The sequence below is a fragment of the Chrysochloris asiatica genome, unplaced genomic scaffold (genome assembly GCF_000296735.1).
Source record: "Chrysochloris asiatica unplaced genomic scaffold, ChrAsi1.0 scaffold00176, whole genome shotgun sequence".
NCBI lineage: Eukaryota > Metazoa > Chordata > Mammalia > Afrosoricida > Chrysochloridae > Chrysochloris > Chrysochloris asiatica.
The window spans coordinates 3,380,619-3,397,331 of record NW_006408694.1 but is presented as its reverse complement, the minus strand read 5'-3'; the positions used below and the strand labels follow the sequence as shown (position 1 = coordinate 3,397,331).

Here is a 16,713-nt window from a genome sequence, read left to right as displayed (position 1 = left end):
ATGCAGGTCTCCAATTTAGATGCAAAATAAAAAAAGAGATTACAGGTTTTATTACTTTTTTTGCAACTACTGTCATCGTTTTAAGAATAATTGTTATCATTATCACTTTTAAGAACTGCTGTTGTTGTGTGCCATCGATTTGGTGCCAGCTCACAGAGATCCTATACAGGGTATTCAAGAGTTGCTGGTGGGCAAATGCCAATAAAGCTGATATAAATGTCAGAGATATAATCAACTCAAAGATTATGTCTGAAGGTATTTCAAGTCTTGTCCAATTATGCACTGCTTCATAAAACTGGTTTCTATAGGGCTTACTGATTCAGGAAAGATGTGAAATTTTTAAAAAATTATTTGCTAATACTGCAATAATACTTTAAAGCGATCACTTAAGATGATATCAGAAATCATGCTAATCGCTTTATACAATTCAGATCAACTTTCCTCTTCTGACAAAAATAAGAACAGCTAAGGCCAAGCACTTTACACAACGTTTATTAAACATCATTATGAAGTGATATAAAAAAATACATACTATACTTCACAACAACAACAACAACAATACACCATTTCTAAAAGTATTGCATTACCTGTTCATACTAAAGTATCTAGAGTGGAAAAGTAATTTCTTAGACGAAAGGTTTCCTTTTATAACCAAACTTCATATTATTCTCAAAAGCAATTGGGGCGGAGGTACTTACAACAAATACCCATTACAATTTAAGTAGAGTCAGTAGTAGAAGTGCAGTCTAATGATCGGAATTTCGGAATCTACCATAATAGCTTTTCAGTGAATCTCACTCCCAAACGACATAAAAAACCTTACACCTGATATTATCACGGTGCAAAACATGGGCGCCAGTTCACAAAATATAAGCTAATAGTCATGGGCACACAACACACATAATTTTATTCCAAGGTCCCAATGACCTTAGTCAGTTTGGAACATTAGCTCTACATCTAAGGATTTGTTGCCTAAACAACAGTTCCGAGGACTGGCAGGCCCAGGTTCAAACAGGTTCCTTCCGGGGCAGGCTGAAACTCTGGAATAAAGCAGGCTTAGCCCATAGGGGAGCCAATGCTGTTTCTGGATGGCTCCCTAAGTCGCTGAAAAACTCTCCCCTCCAGCTGGCCATGGTCAGGGTCGTGACCCGATCTGGGGAAAGTATACTTTTCACCCGTCTCCTGCCGCCTGTCCTTCCATCTACATAGAAAGATCTGCAGTCTCATAAACCTAGCAGAGGCCTGAAGGTAAGAAATCTGAGAACTGGAGTTGGAGGAGAACCGGTAAAGGCGGATGCTCTAGCGGCTAGAGACCAGCACGCACCAAGGACGCTGAAGAAACCGCAGCGGTCAGCTCACCTGGGCCTGTACCGGAGACCCAACAGCCCGGATGCAGGCTTACGTCGCGAATCCTTAGGACCCTACAACGCACCCAAAGGAGGCAGCGGAGGGGCGGCGGCCTGAGGCGTTGCCACCACAACCCAGCTGAGTCGTCGAGTCAAAACCAAGTCGGCGTCTCTTGGCGGGTGAGAGGCCTGAGGGTCAGGAGACTTGAAAGCCGAAAGGTGAAGGGGATCGGACACCAAGGAGACGTTACCGGCGCGGAACAAGCAGAAGGAAGCTGGTCCGAACGGATACAGAATGACAGCACCGCTGATCACGTGACTGAGTCACTTGATCAGTATGGCAGCGGAAGCCCGGAGCGTCCAAAACAGTCCGAGGAAGATCGTTGTGCTCGGGAAAGAGGTGGGCGAAGGAACGTGCTGGAGACTGAGCTACCGCGGGACTGGTAGTGCAGAAGGAACGGTGGCCTAGGCTGTCACCGAAGCCGGCCAAGCACCCCTGCTGGAAGGCAGCGAGCGAAACTCAAACTCATTTTCTTAACTGTCAGTCCTTTGAAAAAGTTTGATTTCATGCTTTTAAACTGTTGTTGTTGTTGTTAGGTGCCATTGAGTCGGTAGCGACTCATAGCGACCTTAAGCACAGCAGAACGAAACACTGCCCGATCCTGGGCAACCTCCCTATCATTGCCACGCCTGAGCCCATTGATGCTGTCACTTTGCCAATCCATCTCTCTGGGGTCTTCCTCTTTTTCTCTGACCCTTCACCTTACCAAACATGATATCCTTCTCCAGCCACTGGTCCCTCCTGACAATATGTCCAAAGTATGAGAGTTGAAGTTTGGCCATCCTGGCCTCCAAGGAGCACTCTGCCTGCACTTCTTCCAACACAGATCTGTTGGTTCTTTTGGCAGCCCGTGGCACCTTCAATAGTCTCCAACACCATAACTCAAAAGCATCACTTCTTCTACAATCTTCCTTATTCACTGTCCAGCTTCTGCATGCATATAAGGTTATTGAAAATACCAAGCATTAGTTTGATTTAACAGTTCATTCTTTTGAATATGAAACTAACGCTAAGAAATTGATCCTCAGGATCACAAAAGTTATCTTGACCTGGGATTGTATATTTAACATATGTCCCATGCAATATTTGGGGTATATTTCATTGTTTATCTGAAATTCAAATGTAAGTGGAAGGCCTGTTCTGATCTGGCAAAGACCTCAGCTATCCTCTTTCTCTTAAGCTAATAATGAATAATTCTACACAACTGTTGTTTTTGTTAAGTGCTGTCTACTCATAGTGACCCTGTGTAGGGTTTCTGAGAAGTGGCTGGTGAGTTTGAACCGTCTACATTACAGTTCAAATCGACCTTATGGTCGAGCGTGTTTTTATCCTACTGCCCCACACCAGGACTCCACACTACAGCTACTGGTTACATATGTCTAAGTAGCGCATTTTTGTTTAAAAGCCCTGGAAAGGTTTGATAAGTATAAACTGTCTTTGTTATCTAGTACTGCTATAACAAATATCACAAATTGATGGCTTTAACAAACAGGAATTTTTGATAGTTTAAAATTTACTCATAGTTAAAAGGACAAGGCTTTCTTTCACTGTGCCTCTGGGGGAGGGTCCTTTACTCCTTTCAACATCAGTGAACTTGTCATCCCTCGGGAGCTCCCTATCCATCTTCCCCTGGGTTTAGGAGATTCACAGCACTGGAACCCTAGGATCTAAAGGATGCTCTCAGCTCCCTTTCTTTCTTGGTGGTAGTAGTAGGTCCCTCTGCTAACTTGTTTAATCCCTTTTATGTCTCAAAAGGGAGTCCTGGTGTGGTACTGGAGGATAAGCACTGGACCTCAAGGTCAGTTTGACCTACAAGGTGGTGGTTCAAATCCATTAGCCGTTCCTTGGAAACCCTATACAGGGTTACTATGAGTTGAAACAGACTAGATGGCACTTAACAACATGTCTCAATAGATACAGACTGAAAAATCAACCTAACCTATAGATTGTGTTCTACCTCATTAACATAACTGCATCTAATCCTACCTCTTCAACATCACAGAGGTGAGGATTTACAACACAGCATAATTAACCATCCGTCAGATCACACATGGAGGATAATTAATAATACTGAGAATCATGGCCTAGCCATGAGGGCAGGAGGGGAGGGCACAATCCAATCCATAATAGTAGCCAATACAGTTCTATTGAAAATGTTAAACTTTGACAAAGTTTTAAAATCATCAAAACCAATATTATACATTGATGATTAATAAACACCTGAAGGGCAGCTAATTATTTATTATGGCCCTTCTAGTCATATTTTTTCCATTCTCTGATGTGTTGTGAATCCTAGACTCTATGCCTGTGAAGAACAACAAATCTCTCTTGGAAGAAGTACAACCAGAGTGCTTCATAGAAGTGAATATGGCAAGACTTTGTCCCTCATACTTTGGGCCTGTTATCAGGAGGGACCAGTCCCTATAACAGGACATCATATGTAAAGTGGAGGGTCAGCAAAAAAGAGGATGAGCCCCAATGAGATGGGTTGACACAGTAGCAGAAGCAATGAGTTCAAACAATTGTGGGGCCAGGGCACAACCCAGCAATATTTCATTCTTTGTGCATAGGGTAGCTATGATTCAGAACCAACTTTACTGCACCTAATAACAACATGCAGTAGTTGTCCTTTTGTGTCTTAACATATTTCATTTAGCAAAATCTTTTCAGGGCTTAAACATGTCATGGTATGTATCAGAACTTTCTTTTCTTTTTATAGTTGAATAATGGTTCATTACAGACCTACCTTATTTTATTATACTTCACTTTATTGTGCTTCACAGATATGACATGTTTCACAAATTGAAGGTTCGTGGCAGCCCTGCAGTAGGCAAGTCTACAGGCACCATTTTTCAACAGCATGTGCTCACTTAATGTCTCAATGTCACATTTTCATAACTGACAATATTTCCATTTTTTTCATATTGCTATTTTACATTTAATAGACTTGATATTATTGTGATTATACTATAACTGGGAAAGCAAAACATTTGTGCCATTTGCTTTCTTATAATATTTACTTGAATGCAATATTCTAGAACCAAACCCTCATTATCTCTGTGGTATGCCTGTTGCTGTTGTTATTCAGTGCTGTTGAGTTGGTTCCAACTCAAATCCACCCTGTGCACAACAGAAGGAAATACTGCCGGGTTGTGCATCACCCTCCTATTTGCTGTTTCTCTGAGTCCATTCATTATTGCTGCCTCTGTGTCACTCCACTTCTTTGGGGGTCTTCTCTTTTTCACTGACCCTCCACTTTACCAAGCATGATATCCTTCTCCAGGGATTGATCTCTCCTGACACATGTCCAAAATACAAGAGAGACCTAGGATTTGAACATCAAGTACTTTGCCGAGGAGGCTCTGACAAATCTGTCTCTAGCCTGAAGCTGTACAGGGAGTAATCGCCAGCCTCTGTTGTCCACCTTCTCTCAAGCCCCAGCTACGGAGAGAGTCAGTGTCTCTGGACACTGGTTCCTGCTGTTGTGTGGAGGATCCCTCCCCTTAGACTTTTCCACCACCCTCTCTCCTTTCATCTTCTCAGTGATTTTTTTTTTTGTATCAACTGTGTCCTTTTTATTTTATTCCTTCCCTGCTCCTTTTTTAGAGGCTAGAATTTTTTTTTTAATTGACGTTCACCAATTTGTTTTAAACAGATCATCCTTCAATTTTGACACTTGTTTTGAAATTAATGCTATATTCTAAATGCACAAATGAAAAGGAAATTTAACAATCAGAAAATAAATATTACAGCAAATTATTTTTTTTAGGTTGCTCTTTCATCGCTAACATATTATAATAAAAAATATTACTTTCTCTTCTTTGCTTTTTAAAATTCTTCAATGATTTCATCACAATTAAGCTATCAAGCAATATCTACTCCCAAATATAATAAGGATAATTAATCATTGTTGTTCACTGAGAGTTTTTGAGTCCCTATAAGGACAAAAAATAGCATTCTGTTGTTCAGTTTGTGATCATATAAATTAGGAATATGAGTCAAGCAATTTCAACACTGGGAAATATGCTCAGTATTTTATCTTCCATTATGGAATCATACATGCATACATGAATAAAATTTCGTTCCTGAATCTATAAACTTAGTATTCATGTAAGAATGAAATTGTGCCACTTCTCCACAAAGGTTTATATTGAAGTCATCAGGATAAGCCTGCACTGATTTCTAGGATGCCTTCATGCACTCGTAAGCAGGTATGTATCCACATTGTTTAAGAAGGAAAATCTGTTTGAAAGAACATCATATACTCTCTCCCTTCTTTTCATGCAAGATTCAAGTGTGTGAATGATGGTGTCGTATGTTGTTATACGTATTGGTCTTCAGCACTCAGTAATGCTTCTGGAGCATTTCCATCATTCACGTGCTTATTTCTAACCCTTCTGCTACTGTGAACTGCTTGCTAATCAGTATTTCACAGTGTTTGTTTTGTTGTTTTCAAGTTTTTCTCTTAAGTTATATAAATAACTGAATGACCGGTAAGTGTCTATGCTTGTCTTTAAACTTACTTTTTTGTCTTGGAGAGCTTGACTCTTCTGATGAAAATGCTGCAATATATTATTCCACATTGCTGTGGTTGCTGTTGTTAAGTGCCTTCAAGTCATTTCATATTCATAGTGACCCTGTGTAGGGTTTCTAAGGCTTTAAATCTTTGTAGGAGCAGAAAGCCTCATCTTTCTCCTACAGAGTTAGTGGGCTCAAACCACGAACCCTGTGGTTCACAGTCCTGTGCTTATCTTATGGAACCACTGCACTCCCATTATCCCATATTGTTGTTGTTGTGAAGTGCCGTCGAGTCGATTCCAACCCATAACGACCCTGTATAGGGTTTCCGAAGAGCAGCTGGTGAGCTTGAACCACCGACCTTGCAGTTCAAATGGCAACATAAATACATTCTGTACTCTTTGCATTTTATTGGCAATGTTTTCAGTCCTCTTATGATATCTTTTTCTGTATGTCTGATCTTCTGCTATATTTTCAAAGGCATCTAGAATTGGAGTGTATGATTTTATGACTGCACTTATTGCTAGAGTAGTCACTTCCCAACATATTTTAGGAAGACTTCTTTTTGTTTAAGCTTTTATTGTAAATTGAATTATAGTTTACATGGGAGAACATCGGTTTTGCACTCAACCTATTACATTTTGTTTCATTGCAATGATTACATTCCCCTCCATGCATCATCAGTTAACAGTACCTGCTTCTATTCCTTCTATTTGTGGGGATTCTCGGGGATTTTTTTTATATACACAAAAACACTCAGGAATATATCACCATTTAAATAACCCAAGAGCACATTCTGCAAGCTGGCCTCCTGGCTGCCAGGACACAGCCTTTCTCTTCCCATGAGTCTAGAGTCCTCAGCTGCTCTATCTCTGTATCTTCATCTCTGCCTCCCTCTATGGTGTTGCTGCTTCTCTAGTTATGGTCCCATGTTCCACTCATGCTCTTCTCCCTTGGTGGTCCTAGGGTCCTCTGTTCCTGGAATGTAAGAGTAACTACTCCCCACTTTTTGTCACACAACTCTACCTTTACAGCTGTGACAATCGCAATTAGTCATGATAACAATTACTCACTATTGAATCAAATGAATCTTATCACCATCTCCTTTCACCAGACCCATCTAGACAAAATGAAAAGTATTCAGTGGGGATTCTACCTTCCCCTGCACACTCTGAAGCTAAACTCCCTCTTGCAAACTTGCAAGCCAGTCACTCGTGCCTTTATACACCCCACCCCCCGCCATTTTAGGTAGCCAATGTCTAAGTTGCCCAGCCCTATCAACCCTGTGTGTTTCTTGATATGAAGACTCCTTTCCTCTTAGTTAGTATTTTGAGCTACTACATCCATAAGTATAAGTCAAGTTCATCAAATTGTAGCAATTTACACTTGCTTCCTTTATCAAATTTCTTTTTCTGGGTTGTTGTCTAAGTATATTTTGAGAACTGCACATCTATGTATTGTTGTTATTGTTGTCAGGTGCTGTCAAGTCATAGTGACCCTATCCGCAATAGACTGAAACACTGCCTGGTCTGGCACCATCCTCAGAGTTGTCGTTATGCTTCAGCCCATTACTGCTGCCACTGCACCAATGCATTGCATTGGGAGTCTTCCTCTTTCTCAATGACCATCCATATCCATGAGTCGTTGTTGTTGTTGTTGTTGTTATGTGCCGTGGAGTCGGTTCCAATTCATAGTGACCCTGTACAGGGTTTCCGAGACTGTAAATCTTTACGGGAGCAGAAAGCCTCATCTTTCTCCGTGAGTAGAGGGCAAAAAAATGGATCAAACTAAACAGGACATTAAGTAAACCCCTCAAATTACAATTTTGTGGGGAACCCAAATTCTTCATTTCTTCCTTGAAAAGATAGTCCACATTCAGCAATTGTTAAAACAATAGCAACAACACATTGCAAAATGGCTTTCCAGTACTGACATTCTTTATTTATTTGTGTTTGAGTTCATGAGTTAAGCCAAAACCATGTCTTTGGTTCAAATGGGATAACCTATACTGTCTGTGAATTGAACTGTTCTTAATGTTTAACAATCATATTCAAGTTGTACCAACCATTTAATCTAGCAAATTAATAAATAATTTAGGATTGAATTGCTTGCAAACAAACAATACACAGAGTTTATAGATGGAGAACACAGTAGCCACTCCCTCTTATAACCTGCACCATTAATTCTGCTCCCTAGAAACATATTCTGGCTACAGAACCTTGTTTGTTTATCATTCAGAAATTTTTGACATAACTTTTCAAATGGCTTACTGTGATGTGGACCCTCTTTTGATCCAATAATTTAACTCAATAAACTCACTGCCATTGAACCAATTCTGCCTCATAATGACCCTATATAGGGTTTCTGTGACTTTATATCTTTATGGAATCGGTCTCATCTTTCTCCCATGAGCAGCTGGTGGGTTTGAACCACTGACCTTGCAGTTAGCATCTCAATGCCTAACCCACAGTGCCACCAAGTCTTCTTCAAAGAGAACTAGGATGCTGTTAATTATTTTTTAAAAGAAAAAAGAATGAAAAGGAGGATGTGAATGGTAGATAAAGTAAAAAAGAGATCCATCACATTTACCCTTTTGACAGCCCAGCATTGAAACACACACCCCTCTTTTTTCATATATGCACTTTCAAAAGTGCTCCTACTTAGCATATTCTATTAAAATTGCATTCACTTCATTCCAAGAAAGACACGCAAGAAACTTTTCTTATGATTGCACTTAGTCAAGAGTTATTTAGTGATTTGCAATCCTCGTGTTCTCATCCATGTGTGAGTCTTTATAGCTGTAGTGATAAATCTACCAACAGCATTTCATCCCAACAATGGCGGAGAACAGGTTAGCTGTTGGAATCCATGGCACATAGTCAAGTCTGCCTCTAATATCAATAAAGACAGATCCTTGATCCACAAATCTGAACTTAGACTAACTCTGCAATTTTAGCGATCTCCCTGTCGATGTGCTCAGTAACTGCTTCTGAGATAAGTAGCTGAAAGAATTTCCCTTTCTGGATATGTACATCATTAGTATCCTTTGCCTACAGAAAGAATCCTGGTTGTGCTTTGCCTGTTTTAAAATTGTTCTGGTAGTTCACCCCATTTGCTCTCTGCTCAGATTCATTTGCTTGCTATCCATCTCTTAAGCTTGTAAATAAATTAGAGATTTATATAGATTGTTGTTGTTGTTGTTAAGTGCCGTTGAGTCGATTCTGACATATAACTACCCTATATAAGGTTTCCAAGGAGCAGCTGGTGAGCTTGAACCACTGACCTAGCAGTGTTAACAACTTAACAGTCTGACACAATAGCCTACAATGCCTCACCAGGAAGTCCATTAATATTCCCTATCATGAGATGTTTATACATTTTAGATATAAGCCTTTGAGCTCTGTAAATTCTACTGATCGTTTAAGAAATGTCCTCTTTGCTGGAGTAATGCAAGAAGAGTGTCCTAAAATGAAGGGCCAGAATATTAGGTTGGTCCACTTTCATTCTTCTGCATATGGAAATCCAGTTATTCCAGTACCATTTGTTAAAAAGACTTCTTTTCCCATTGAATAGACTTTTTACCCTTGTCAAAAATCAATTTGCCAAACATTTTGACCAAAGATTGCATAGCAGAATCTTGAAAAGGGGCAAAGTGCAGAATATAATTTTAAATTTTCAAAGAATCTAGACTCTAGGGAGCCATGGAAGCTCTCATTATTGCCCTGAGATCATCTTTAAACCTTAAACCAAAGACTTATTCCCTCAAGTATTTTTAAAACCAAACCATTTTTTAGTTTAACTAGTAAAGAATGCCTGCTTTGAGCACTGTGCTCTTTTAAGATCTATCTATATGGGGCCAACTTGACAACAGCAACTCAAAAGATTAGATAGGAAATGTCCAGGGCAATGAATTTATGTAACTGTGGTGTGAATAATTCAGAAAGAAGGGTGAGGATGGTTGCACAACTTAGTCCATGTCACTGAACTCTACATGTAGAAACTATTGCATTGGTGTGTTCTGCTGTCTGTATTCTAAACAACAAAAGTAAAAGAATTATTTTTTTAAAGGAACCCTGAAAGCGTAGTGGATTGTGTTGGGCAGCAGTTCAAATGCACCAGCCACTCCACAGGAGAAAAATGAGGCTTTCTGTCCCTGCAAAGATCTATAGCCTCAGAAATCCTACATATGATCGCTAAAAGTAGGAATCAATTTGATGGCATGCAGTAGCAACCTCAGTGTTTTAAAAAGCTATTGGCCGTAGATGTCTGGGTTTGTCTGTACTCTCAATCCTGTTCCGTTAGCCTATATATCGATCCTCATGCCAATACCACACTGTTTTGATTATTGTAGTTTTATTCTCGTCCAACTTTGTTCTTTTTACAGATTTTTTATTTTCTTTTGCTCTTCTGGGTACCTTGCAATCCCATAATAATGCTAGGAGCAACTTATCCATTTCTGTTAAAAGGAAGCTAGGATTTTGCTAGGAAATTCAAAAACTCTGTTCATCAATTTGGAAACCCCAGAAATTCTTGAAAGAGGAAAATTCTTCAGTTCACAGTCCCCAGTATCACAGTCCCACAGGGCTACTTTTAGGAGAAATGTATTATGATCCCTGATTTTTTACCCTAATATTCCTATGTTTAAGGAGCTCTGGTAGCATACTGGTTATGAATAGGACTGTTAACCTCAAGGTTGGCAGTTCGAAACTACCAGCTGTTCCATGGGAGAAAGATGAGGCTTTCTGCTCCCATAAAGATTTACTGCCTCAGAAACTCTGTCGGGGCCACTATGAGTCGGAACCAACTCTACAGTACTTAACAACAACAACATTCCTATATTTGTAAAGCACTTTATGAATATTGTTGTTGTGAAAAGCCGTCGAGTCAGTTCTGACCCATAGCTACCCTGTGTAGGGTTTCTGAGGAGCAGCTGGTGAGCTTGAACCACCAACCTTGCAGTTCAAATGGATTTGCAGTCTGGTGCATTAACTCGTAGTGCCATATCAACTATGGTATTAGAAGACAATTCTTAGATTCATCTTTAAGAGGCTGTTACCATATAATAAAATCATCTTAACTAATTTTACATAATGTAATTAAAAGCTGTAATAATACTTGGAATTAAATTATGAGTTTAAAATAAGCTTCTAGTTGCAAAATAACAGCTACCAACATGTTCTTTTAAGAAACCTAGAAAGATTAAGCGGACCATCTATCAAATGCAAAATCCAAAATTGTCAAGTACAATTATGTTATACACGTTATTAATATAGAATTCTTTATCCTTATATGCTAACCTTGTATCACTTAAGTCATTTACTATAACGAATTAGCAGCATGAATGCATTCTTGCCTTTAGGGGGCAGTCATACTATATCCAGACATTCAAAGTAAAGGACTATCCTTGCCACTGAAATTATCTGTGGATAGGCTACAGATCCACAAGCAGACAGATAATCCTTTTGCTTTGTCTACTACAAATTTCCAAGGATACTCCCAGTCAGTTGAGTGATGCCTTAGCATTAGCTAAATGAAGAGAAATGAAGTGGATTCTGCTCTAGTGTTTTGGGTTTTTTGTTTTGCTTTTTAATTAAAACATGCCCAGGCTTTTCCAAGACAACCAAGAGAACTTGCAGAAATACTGTTCTGGGCCATTCTTGTGGAAGCAACTTCTGCCCTTGTTTAGGATTAAGGGATATACTGCAAACATCTGCCAAGCCCCAGAACATGAAGAGGACTCCAAAGTTGTGCATGACTTCAAGGTAAGATGATCTCCACAATCCACGATCTTTTCTGGACAAGGAGGAGAGTTGATCCAGAAAGAACATAAAATCATGAACAAGCTGAAGTGCTGTTGCTCTGTTTTAACTTACTGAGGGTTTGCACACAAGGGAAAAACCATAAACATGGTGATGATTACCTAATATGTCTAGCTTCTCCAACTTCAATATTTTCCCTTTATCAAGACAAGCTCAATGCTTTTTTACATCAGGAGATAATGTTTTTAAAATCAGAAAACCTAACCATAGATTATGTGGCTATTAATATTAGACTTTGAATCCTTTTCTCTGACATATATATTTTATCCTATGTAGTAATGAGCCCAATTGCCCATTGCTACTGCCACTGTGCCAGTCCATCTCACTGGGGATCTCCCTCTTTTTCAACAATCCTCCACTTGAACAAACATGATATCCTTCTCCAGGAACTGATCCCTCCTGACAATATGTCTGAAGTATGATAGACGAAGTCTGACCACACAGGAGTCCAAGAAGCACTCTGGCTATACTTCTTCCAACATAGGTCTGTTTGTTATTTTGGCAGTTCGTGGTGCTTTAAATATTCTCCTCCAACACCATAACTCAAAAGCATCAATTCTTCTGTGGTCTTCCTTACTCAAGGTCCAACTTTCACAAGCATATGAAGTTATTGAAAATGCCATGGTTTGGCTCAGGCACACCTTAGTCCTCAAACTGACATTTTTGCTCTTCAACACTTTAAAGAAGTCTTGCGCAGCAAACTATGCCTAGTGCACTATGTCATTTGATTTCTTGACTGCTGTTTCCATGAGTGTTGACGGTTTATCAGAGCAAAATGAAGTCTTTGACAACTTCAATCTTTTCTCCATTTATATGATGTTGTTTATTGGTCCAGTGGTGAGGGTTTTTGTCTTCTTAATGTTGAGGTACAACCCATACCAAAAGCTGTGGTCTTTGATCCTCATCAGTAAATATTTTAAGTACTTTTCACTTTCATCAAGCAAGGTTATATCATCTGCATACCACAGGTTGTTTATGAGTCTTCCTCCAATCCTGATGTCATGTTTTTCTTCATATAATCCAGTTGCTCGAATTATTTGCTCAGCGTACAAATTGAGTAAGTATGGTGAAAGAATACAACACTGGCACACACCTTTCCTAATTTTAAACCATTTGGTGTTCCTTGTTCTGTTCGAACAACTTCCTCTTAGTCTATGTAGAGATTCCTCATGAGCACAATTAAGTGTTTAGGAATACTCATTTTTCACAATGTTGTCCATAGCTTGTCATGACCCACACAATCGAAAATCTTTACATAGTCAATAAAGCACAGGTAAACATCTTTCTAGTATTCTCTGCTTTCAGTCAAGATCCATCTGATGTTAGCAATGATGTCCCTCATTCCATATCTTCTTGTGAATCCAGCTTGAACCTCTGGAAATTCTCTATCAATGCATGGTTGCAGCCATTTTTGTTTTATCTTTAGCAAAATTTTACTTGTGTGTGATATTAATGATGCTGTCTGAATATTTCCACCTTCCATTTGGTCATCTCTCTCTGGAATGGGCACAAATATGAATCACTTCCAGTCAGTTGACCAGGTAGTTGTCTTCCAAATTTCTCGGCATAGATGAGTGAATGCCTAAGTGCTGCATCAGTTTGTTGAAAGGTTTCCATTTAAATTCCATGACTTCTAGGTGCCTTGTTCTTTGCCAGTGCCTTCAATGCACCTTGGACTTCTTCTTTCATGCTCTTGATTATATGCTGCCTCTTGAAATGGTTGAACATCAGCCATATCTTTTAGGGACAGTGACTCTGTGTATTCCTTCAATCTTCTTTTGATGTTCTCTGCATCATTCAATATTTTAACCATAAAATCCTTCACTATTGCAGTCAAAGCTTGAATCTTTTCTTCAGTAACCTCAGCTTATGAGAAATGCTGAGTGTGTTCCTCCCTTTTGAATTTCTAATTCCAGGTCTTTGCACATTTCATTATAATATTTGACTTTGTCTTCTCAAGCTGCCCTTTGAAATATTCGATTTAGCTCATTTCTTTCATTTGCCTTAGCATCTCTCTAATGCAATAAGCAATGGGCTCAAATGTAGCAATGATGTGAGGTTAGCGCAGGACTGGGCAATGTTTCATTCTGTTGTACATAGGGTTGCTATGAGTCGGTACCAACTTGACGGCACCTAAAAACAACAACATTGCAGTAATGAAGATTAATTTGTACAAAGACTGCTAGAGAACAAAGTCTATTGACTGATATAAGAACAAAGAACCCTAAGGAACCCATCCTACTGTTTTTTGATTGCCATTTGCTATTGGGAAGGTTGGCTGCTCAAACTTACCAGCCATTCCTCGGAAACCCTATATAGGGCCACTATGAGTCAAATCGAATCGATGGTGTTTGACAACAACGACAACAATTTGCTGATATATTTTTCCATCCTTTTATTTTTAGTCTATTTTTGTCTTTGTTTACCTGTGTCTCTTGTGAACAGTATATTGATGACTCATGTTTTCTTATACATTCTTCTACTCTGTCTCTTGACTGATGTGTTTAATCCATTTACATTCAGTGTAGTTATCAATAGATATGTGTTGATTGCTGTCATGTTGCTGCATGTTTTTTGTGATGGTGCTGGTTTCTTTGTTCCATATAAATGTTTGTGCTGAATTAATTCTATTTATAGATTTTTAAATCATTTTCTTCATTGCTGCTGTTTTACTGTTTACTACATCTTTATCATTTTCCTCTTCTTTATTTTGATGTGGTATACTAACTTTGGAGTCCCAGTGTGGCGCTGTTGGTTAATGTACTGAACTGTGAAGTGTGCTTGAACCAAAAGGCCGGTGTTTCAAGCTCACCAGCTGCTCCTCGGAAACCCTATACAAGATTGCTGTGGGTTGGAATCCGACTTGACTGCACTTAGTAACAATCTAACAAGTATACTCATTTCATTTGAAGCTATTCTACAATTTATTATTTTTTCCCACATTTATAACATCTTGACTTCCCATCCATTTGGAAGTTCTGTAACTACACTATTTGTTCCCTTTTTTTGCTTTGTAGTTATCCTCATTGGCAAATTGATATTTCTGGTTCCCTATTTTCAGTGATGTAGGTTTATTTTACTTTGGTTACTTCTATATCTGGTTCCATAGGATAAGCACTGTACTGCAAACCACAAAATCAGTGAGTCGAGACCATCAGCCACTCTGTGGGAAAAGGAAGAGGTTTTTTGCTCCTACAAAAAATTTAAAGTCTTGAACCCCTATACAAGGTGGCTATAATTCAAAATCAACTCAAATGCACTTAGCAACAACAAACGAATATCTTGGCTGGTTTGTACGTGATGTCGTCATGTGTGTTTATTGTAGGTTGTTGTCTAGCATTGTTGGTTCTCAGGGGAATTCCCTTTAATAGTTCTTGAAAGGTTGGTCTGTTTTTCACAAATCCCCTCATTTTCTATTTTTCTTGAAATGTTCTAATTTTTCTGTCACATCTGAGGGATAATTGTGCCAGGTACATAACTCATGGTTTAGAAACTTTTTCTTACAGAGTTCTTCATATGTGATTTCTTGGCCTTTTTGCTTGCATGGTTTCTGCCCAAAAACCAGACTTTTGTCTTATTGGCCCCTTTGTAGGTAACTTAATTTATTTGTCTTGAGTTTCTTTCAGTATTCTTTCTTTGTCTTTGCCTTTAGAAAGTTTGATTATGGTATGTCTTGGTGATTTCCTTTGGGAGTCTATCCTATTTGGGGTTTGTTGAGCTTCTTGAATGTCTACCTTCTTATCTTTCATCATTTCATTTCCAGGAAATCTTCAACAATATTCTCTGTGTTTTGTGGAGAAGACTCGGGGAGGTTTCTTCCTGTTCCAGAATTCTGATCACATATAATTTATTCCTTTGATGGTGTCCCACATAATTCTTGGGCTTTATTTTGTTTTGTGTTGTTTTGTTTTTCTGATTGTTCACCTAATAGCTGAGAATTGAGAGAATTGTATTCAATCTCATTAACTCTACCTTCCATTGATTTGATTCTGCTTCTTTGTGATTTCAGTGGCATTACCTATTTCTGAAATCTGAACATTAATCTTCTGGATTTCTATCTACTAAACCAGCCTTTAAGGAGCTCTGGTAGCCTAGTGGTTACGAATCGGGCTGCAAACTTCAAGGTCAGCAGTTTGAAACTACCAGCTATTCCGCAGGAGAAAGATGAAGCTTTCTGCTTCTGTAAAGATTTACAGCTTCAGAAACCCTGTACTTCAGAAACCCTGTACTTCATTTCCAAAGTGCTTGACCCTGCTTTCCTGTGGTTCAACATTATATGAATCAGAATGCACATAACCACCAACACCATATTTGTAGGGGTACTAATATTTTATTTTTTATATCAGCGTGTTCCTGTAGTGTTTTCATAAATTCTTTTAGTGTTTAGTCTGTTTCCCTCAATCTCTCAATCCATTGAAGGTACCTGGAAAAAAGGGTCATGTCTTACTTCCTTTGGCTTCACAAGGAAGAAGGAGAATCAAACTCAATATCAGTCCAAGGGTGATTCCTATGAGGTGGAGGCCAGATACACATCCTTCTTTGCCCTTTTTTGATGCCAACCATTCCTCCCACATCAGTCTCTGCTTCATATCTGGGTTAAATAATCCATTGGAATGGCCACACAGAACTCAAGACAACACTCACAATTATGGGGTTTACTAAGGAAGTGATCAGAAATAACTCAGGATTCAGCAGTTGCCCAGTCTCCTATCTGCCTTACTGCAGGCATGCCTCACTTTTGTCTTCAGCCTCTCCACCATGTGGCCCCTCCACCTAATTACAGACTGGCTACAGGCAAACATTGCAAAGTGCCTTTAGCCGGTTTGTAAATGCCCAAAGGGGGTATTCTACCAGCCAACCTCCTGCCCACAGGCCAGAAAGCCCACAGCTATTCTATCTCTCCATGCCACCACGTATGCCACCAACACTTCTGTATTTATGTCTCTTCTTTCTTGATGGTCCTGAGATT

The 16,713-nt window shown here is 39.2% G+C and overlaps 1 protein-coding gene across 1 annotated transcript in view; it reads left to right on the top strand.

Moving 5' to 3' along the window:
* Window positions 1-11,522: 11,522 nt before the first annotated feature.
* Window positions 11,523-16,713, top strand: part of LOC102836625 (regulator of G-protein signaling 20-like) — a 161,132-nt gene continuing 155,941 nt past the window's right edge. Inside the window, exon 1 of the mRNA XM_006871855.1 lies at window positions 11,523-11,687. Coding sequence (XP_006871917.1) covers window positions 11,523-11,687 — 165 coding nt within the window. The remainder of the gene's footprint in view (window positions 11,688-16,713) is intronic.